General features: G+C 38.0%; 1 protein-coding gene across 1 annotated transcript; it reads left to right on the top strand.

The window, feature by feature from the left end:
* Positions 420-4,241, top strand: LOC109831488 (cytochrome b-c1 complex subunit Rieske-4, mitochondrial-like). The gene is made up of 2 exons (XM_020398823.1): positions 420-792; positions 3,368-4,241. Exons 1-2 carry the CDS (start codon positions 609-611, stop codon positions 4,012-4,014), a joined length of 831 nt encoding a protein of 276 aa, XP_020254412.1. The 5' UTR covers positions 420-608; the 3' UTR covers positions 4,015-4,241.

Here is an 8,100-nt window from a genome sequence, read left to right as displayed (position 1 = left end):
TTTTAGTAAAAACCAAACCGAACCGACCAATGCTCACCTCTAGGTGTTACTAAATGAGCTATCAAAAGGAAAGCTATTTGTGAGGGCTATTTTTCTAATCACAGCCGATTTCATTAGTCTTTTTGATATATATTTTTTTAAAATAAGATGATAACTCATATATTACTTATTGTTGCTATTTATTGATAGCTTATTTAGTAAAATAATTGTTGCATACTAAATTTTTTTATTTCGTGTACATTATTTTGTATTTAAAAAAAAAACTACAGTATCCAAATTATCGGATCATTTTAAAGTATTTTTATCGGTCACACTTTTGAATTTTCAAGCGCTTAAATATTTCATCCCATCGCTATACAAGGATCTTGGGCTTGGGCCCTGAACTCCCTAAATTTAAAGGCGAACACCCAATCCACGCGTGTGTGCAAAATTTGAGCCACTATTTTTTCCCCCTTCGTTCTCCATTTTCTTCCGTGTTTACCTCCCCCTCCTCCCCCCTCGTTCTCCTCTCTCGAGAGATCCGAACCAGACGAAACCCTAGAATCTACATTAACAATCTCGAAGAAGAAGAAGAAGAAGAAGAAGAAGAAGAAACAGAGGCAAAGAGGATGCTGAGATTAGCAGGGAGAAGGCTTTCGTCTCCGTCATGGAGATCGGCTCCTGCATCCTCTTCCTCGTTCTTCGCGTCGAAGAATCCGGTGATCCATGGCGATCGATCTGAAGAGTCGAAGATTGACGTGGATTTTCCCATGAGGAGGTTGATTGATGCGGGGCTTATTGGATCCGCAAGAGGTTAGGGTTTCTCCTCGATTGATTAGTGTTAGATTTATTCCAGACGTGTTTTCTTGAAACTCTTTGTCTGGAGATTGGGATTGATTCAAAGTTGCATGGAATTTAAATGAACCGGATTAAAATGATAATTACATGGACAAAGCTTGAAACTTCATTCTACAAGGCATTATTTTTACATTGCTATGTATTTCTTTTCTTTTTTTTTAGTTTATAAATTTTCGTAGCTGTGGAATATTGTTTGGCCCTGTCAAGTACTGCTGTGCTTGGCTTTTATTAGATAAGCTATCCAAATTTATTTCACATCTTTTGAGATATGAAGGACCAATTATGCTTTTGTTTCCTGTTACAGATCCTTGCGGCCAAATTGGTTTTGTTCCACATATTCTGCATATGGCCTGTTAGATTTTGACTTGATTGGTGAAGTGATTTTTCAATTTACCGGTAGATTTTTTTAGTTTCAGCATATTGTATTTGTAGATATAGCTGCAACTAGATAGGATTTGGTGCTTAGTTGTTAGAACTGGAATCCTAGTCAAGCCCTACCTGATCTCTTGATGAGATGAATGCTGCTGGCTGCGATCATACCAACCCATGGGGATATTTGAATTGGGTTGGGTTGCCTCAGGTGTAAGAGAGGAAGAATCAGTTACCTCACTTGTCACAAAAATATGATAAATCCACACAAAAGCAAAAATCTAGCTGAACCTCTACTGATTTTCATCCAGAGACGTTTGAACTATGTTTCCTGGAAATCGGTACAGGTGCGGGTGCGGAAAATTTGTAAAATGTAGGGTATGGGACACACATAGAAATTGATAATTTGCATGAGATCCAACAATTTTCTTCATTCACATGTTAGAATTAAAATTTCTAAACATTTATGCTTCTTTTTGTTATGTGGATTATGAATTGGAGTAGCCGTTAGTTTTGAACTAGATATGAAAACAACCCTTTAAACATCTAGTACTAAACAGAGCATGGACTGAAACAAACACGACTGTTGTCCGACAAGTTCAAAAAAGTGGATGTGAATTGGCTGTTTTGCTGCTTCATGATAAAAGCATGTATTATAGAATTGAGTGCGTGTCTGAATAAAAGTAGGGATGTCCAAGTGGTGTCAGTGTCAGTGTTTTGCTGCTTCATGATAAAAGTGCCCATGCAACAAGTTTTTGTCTGATGGGGTTAGTATGTAGTTGATGGTACCTCCTTCTAAGAAGTCACACACTTCTACGATATGGTCATTTTTCATCAGTGCACGCTAGGGAGGAAGAAAAGGATGAAAGGCAAAAGCCATTCTAGTATAAACACTTCTCTTTGTTCAACTAATGTTATTTGAACCAGTGAGCCATCAGATAACAAGAATGGACAGATACTACTGGCAGTGGCAGTACACTAGCTTGTCAATTCCTAGAACTCTTCAGCTAATCTGAATTTTATTTTTTTCTGAATTATGCAATGTGAACATAAGCATACCTTAGTTCGAACAAAACCCATAAATTGGTAAGCCCCTCATGAATTTCAATTCATGCACGAGCCTCCGATAAGTGTATGCTCTATATTTTTACTATATTTACTTATCCCTCAAATTTTTATTTTATGTTAACCTTCCTTTTCTGAACTTTTTGCTTGTTATGTATTTGTCAAAGGACAACTTCTTGAATTAGATGCCCATACATATACACTTTTTCCTAGCAATTCTGCCATTGATTATGGGTGACTATTGTTAATTTCTTGCTCCCATTGATCTTGTGATGCTACTTTGTGCCTCTACCTTATTGCTAATTGCTAGCTTTTACATGTTAGTATTATGTGATACTTAACATTCATGGTACTGTTTTAAGTTTCTCTGTGCTGTTATTGCTATTAAGATATTGAACCCTTCTCACATTATTGTCCCTGACATGTTAATGCTGCGATTTACATAATATTTACATTTTTGGTACTGTTTTAAATTTTATGTGTTAATTGGATTTACTTGATATTTTCTCCACACACAATGTTACAGCAAAGTACCCACAATTGGACATCAATGGAAATTTCTTTAACATAGTATTGGAAAATACTTATGAAAATGTGGAGCTATATGAGAATTGAAAGTATAGGGCGATCGAAAAATTGAATCGGAAACTGAAAGTATTGGGGCACTTTTTTGCTGTTAATTACTTGGGAAGCTTGAATGGCTGAACCATCATTCTTATTTTGATGACACAAAAAGGAAAGTCATGTCCCCTGTTTAAGCCTGTGGAGGTAACCCCCTGAAACTTGTAGGTTATCACTTTTAGGCATATTACATGACCCTAAACTTTTAATTCAGAGGACACAGCCATAAATTGTGTGGAAATATTTGCCCTTAATGCACTTCTATGTGATTACATAGTCTTGTTCAGTTATATGCACACACAGTCTTGTTCAGTCATATACACACTAGTGTATTTCATTTATTTATATGTATGCCATGCATACTGTTGTATACCTGTTTCATAATCTGTCTTGTTAAACAATCAGACAGATTCCCTGATGAAAAAGGATTTGATGCACCTCTAACTAGCTTTTTCATAATCCCTTGCATATGTAGGGTTTGCTACTGATTCTCTGGCCCCAAGGCAGCAACAGGATCTAGGGTTACCCAACCTCCCAGCAACTGTGGCGGCTGTGAAGAACCCTACATCCAAAATTGTCTACGACGAGTACAACCACGAACGCTTCCCTCCTGGTGACCCCAGCAAGCGTGCCTTTGCCTACTTCGTACTCACTGGTGGAAGGTTCGTCTACGCCTCCCTCCTACGCCTCCTCGTTCTCAAGCTTGTGCTTAGCATGTCAGCTAGCAAGGACGTCCTTGCCCTTGCCTCCCTCGAGGTCGACCTCTCCAGCATTGAGCCGGGCTCCACAGTCACTGTCAAGTGGCGAGGGAAGCCTGTGTTCATCCGTCGCAGGACTGAGGATGATATCAAGCTTGCCAACAGTGTTGATGTTGCATCACTTAGAGACCCTCAGGAGGATGCAGTTCGCGTAAAGAATCCTGAATGGCTTGTGGTTGTTGGTGTATGTACACATTTGGGTTGTATTCCCCTGCCCAATGCCGGAGATTTTGGAGGATGGTTCTGCCCGTGCCATGGATCGCATTATGATGTTTCTGGAAGGATCCGGAAGGGTCCAGCACCGTACAACCTGGAGGTACCAACTTACTCTTTCTTGGAGGAGAACAAGTTGCTCATCGGTTAAGTTTGAATCCTCAGGTTTATGAAGATAGTAGGTAGTTTTTAAAATTTTATACCTACCAGAGAGATTTCTGGGTCATTGAGACTGTATTGAAAATAATTTCATTGGACTTTGTTCAGTTATATTGGTTTTGGTATGTCTGTGTATTTTGGCACTCTGGAAGAGTTTTACACAGGGTATTCTATTTGTAATAAAGATGCTTTCTTAAAGAGGGTCAGAATTACGGATCAGTAGAGTATTTGAATCCTCACTATGAAGAACATGGTAAATAACCTCCTTTTTTTTAAAACCCAACCTCAATTTGATTTTGAATTAAATCTATTGAAGTTTGGTAATATTGTGTGTTTTGGCACTGAGGAAGGTGTTAGTCATGGTACATTCTATTTATAGTAAAGATGTTTTCTTAAAGACATACATCATACTGATGGTGGTTGGAAACAGGTTGGTACGTTCTCTGATGTGCATGTGCATCAGTTTACGGCCTCATTCTATGAGCATGTTTGGCTAATACTTATTTCTTGTGAGTCACTTATTAGTTATTTTTATTTATTTTATTAAAGGACAAAGTAGTCTTTTAACATTAATAAGTGCCAAAAAATAAGTTGAGAAATCCCAAAAAATAAGTGGATAAGTAAATTTTACCAAGCATGATTTTGAAACTTTTTAAGTAAAAACCTACTTATAAGTGAAAATAAGTAGGTTACCAACACTGTCTAAGAGCAGCTCCAACCGTTCCTATATCTTCATTTTGGAGCCGCTCTCACGTCCAACCGAACTGCAAATTTTGCAGTTAGCTGCAAAATCAGGCATTGAGGCTGTAAATTTGGAGATTTCTCTCCAAATTTGCAACCAACTCTATACTACTATTCCCCAAAAAGAATACAAAAGTTAACCCTCAATCTCTTTAACAACATTTTATTATTCCAATTGTATCCCGTTATTATTTTTTATACTTGTATCCCGTTATTATTTTTTATACTTACTTAAAATCTATATATATATATATATATATATATATATATATAAAGTTACATCACTTCATTGCCGTGTCTCTCCCACAAATGTTCAATTAATGCATTTCGAAGTGCGAAGTGTGCTTCTTTGTCTTTGAATTTCTTATGTCGGGTCAGGAATTGTCGGAACCGTTCGGCATCGTTCATCCCTATGTCTTCAACATTTGAAATTGATGGTGGAGTAGAAACGATAATATCTTCTTGCTCATCACTTTCATCCTCAATAATCATGTTGTGCATTATTATGCAAGTGGTCATGATATCATGCAAAGTTTTTCCTATTTGTCATGTAATTTTCAATTCATGTTTTTGCTTTCTATGTAATAGTCGTGGATTTAGTAATATGAATGTCTGTTTAATTTAATTTGAATGTCTATTTTATATTAATACATTTAATAATATTATTACTAATATTATTTATATTATATAACTTTTATTTTTTTATTATTTTTATATATTCAAAATGAGAGTAATATTAAATAATATTAATTATGATTACATTATATATTTTTAAAATAAGTAAAAGAATTAAAAAATTGAGAGAAATTGAAATGGAGTTGGAAATAGAGGAGTATGGTTGGAGTTACATAACTCTATTTTAGCATATTCTAAGAAATATACCAAAGTTTGGGATGCAAAATAGTGAAAAAGTTTGGGATGCAAAATAGAGTCCCACTTTAGAGCTGCTCTTAGTAGTAAAAAAAACCCTCAAAAACCCTCTGCAAAACCCGCGGGTGTCACTTTCTAGGGTTTTTTTTTTTATTATGTGGGGGGGATTGGTTGGTTTGGGTTGGGCTGGGGTAGGGGTGGGGGGTTAAGGTTGTGATATCAAGGGTTTTCCACTGTTTGTCGATAAACAAAAAGTTGAAATCAACAGCCCTAGAAAAAGACAGAACAAAGCAGGATCAATATCTAACAGTTGCATACGCCCCTTAGAGCAAAAGCTGAGGTCAGGCTTTACCTCTGCAGCGTCATCCCTAATCACCCTCGCAAGGCTAAGGTAATCCCACCCATTTGCTGGGGGTTTTGAGGGATGTATTTTCTAAATCTATAATGGATTATTCTTCTGATGATAGTGTATGATACTTTCATGTTCATATGAAAGTCCATTATATATATCATTTCATAAAATAGTTTATGATATTTTAACATAAACTCCCGATAGTCTATTGTTATATCCTAGAAATTACTAAGCCTAATGAAGCCTCAAGAAGCGGCCACGTGTAATAACTAGCAGACCGACTCACATATATCTGAGAGCATGACCCAATGCGGAGTTGGTCAATCTATCTCGCGACCAAAATCCAAGACGAAAGGCGTATTCGACTTAGGATTTGCTAGAAGCCCAAATCCGAGATGAAAGATGTTCCTCACTAGGATCGGACGTTGAACATCTTGTATAATGGAATGACCTGTCAACTTTGTCAAAAGTCACATCACGTTTAATGCATGACTAGTTAGAGTTCACACTTCGCTGCATAGTTGCCATCAACATTAATGCAATGTCGATCAGTATGACCTCTCGAGCCAGAGCCTTCAGAGCTCCTCGGACCAAGCCAATACTTCAGCAGCTTTATAACTGTTGCAATAGTGATTCGTCAACCAGTTGCTGATGCTCGTAAAGCATGGTCCGACCCATCACTACACAAACCCGACCAACTTACCAACGTGCCCCCGTAAATCCTCTATAAATATTGGTAACTTCCACCATACTAAGGTAGGCAATTTTACACACAAAAAGACAATAAGACTATACTTTATTTTTCTCTTCAGATTAATCAGATCAGTCACTAACTTGAGTGTCAGAGGGCATGCCGGAGGAAACAACCTATGGGGCCTCTAACCCTCTTATGCATGTGTAGGGAATTTACAATTCAAGATTTCCAACAGGACCAACCGCCATTCAAGGAGGTTAATGGACCCCAAGATCATCCTTACCTCTCCTAAATCACACATCAACATTCTGACATCAACAGTTTGGCGCTCACCGTGGAGCCTCTTCTTCTCTTTTCGAGAAAGTGGTTGATCTTCGGTTCTAAACCATGCAGAATCAATCTACTCTGACTACGTCATTCAGGCCTAGTTGGATCGATCCACTAAAAAAAGTCACTCAATCTCTTCGGCTGTGGATCGCTTCATTTACAAATAAGCTCTCCAGCCATACCTTTCTTTTCAATCTTCTTCGTTGCCTATCATCTCTATCTACAAAAGCGGAGGCTGGTGACAAAATCGAGAAGAGTGGACCAGGTAAACTATTCCCCAACCACCAGAGTTACATCCTGGAGGATGAAAATGGAAGAGTAGAGGACACCTCAAAGGAATGCTTCAGGGCGTTCAAAGTCCTTTGCGACCCCTTTACGGTCATCACTAACCCGCACAATGCGCATGAAGTCACAAATAGGTACGAGCCACCCAAATGAGCCTCTTTTTACTAATTTGTGCAAACTTGCAAAACAAACCACGAAACTTCCACGAAAGAGACCAGTCTAGGGTAGCACATGGAGTGAGAGCAGTCATTCCAGTAGAAGTTGTCATGCCCACTCTGCAACTACATTACTCCGATGAAGAAGTCTGCGGTTTCAAGTTGGCAAAATGAAGTTGACCCATCGACAAAGTAAGAAAGAAAATGCCACTAGCGCCACGGCTCAACATAACGACCGCCAAACCCTCGTCATGGCAAGCTCATTGTTAGCTCAAAGGAATTTTGCGCTATTATCAAAGAATCTCACCCGAGAATGTACGGGGCACAAAGCTAAGGGGAAAGGGTCTTAGAACATCCATAAAATATAAAGTGTTTCGGAAGAGATTTCTAGCAAATGTAACTATAAGACCTCTTTAATAGTAAAAAATGCTTTGCCTTTTTTACTAATTTGCATGCAGCCCTTACGAACTCAGCCATCACCAACTCACCAGAGGCATGTACCAAAGCACTTGATATCTTTTATGAGTAAACTCAAGGCATGAACTAAGACCTTGGTATCATTCTCATGAGTAAATACAAGACATGACTATAGGTGTCAAAAATTGCCTATAGATTATCATACGTAACTCAAGATAGAGAGAAGGTGATAAAAGT

Source organism: Asparagus officinalis, chromosome 2 (assembly GCF_001876935.1).
Source record: "Asparagus officinalis chromosome 2, Aspof.V1, whole genome shotgun sequence".
NCBI classification, from domain to species: domain Eukaryota; kingdom Viridiplantae; phylum Streptophyta; class Magnoliopsida; order Asparagales; family Asparagaceae; genus Asparagus; species Asparagus officinalis.
The sequence above is the reverse complement of the archived record's forward strand: the minus strand, read 5'-3'. Positions and strand labels throughout refer to the sequence as shown.

Bases quoted from the DNA above. Each gene is read 5' to 3' on its own strand.
- LOC109831488 (XM_020398823.1), top strand. From the start codon at position 609: ATGCTGAGATTAGCAGGGAGAAGGCTTTCGTCTCCGTCATGGAGATCG. The intron at 793-3,367 runs GTTAGGGTTTCT...TTGCATATGTAG, and splicing joins GCTTATTGGATCCGCAAGAG to GGTTTGCTACTGATTCTCTG.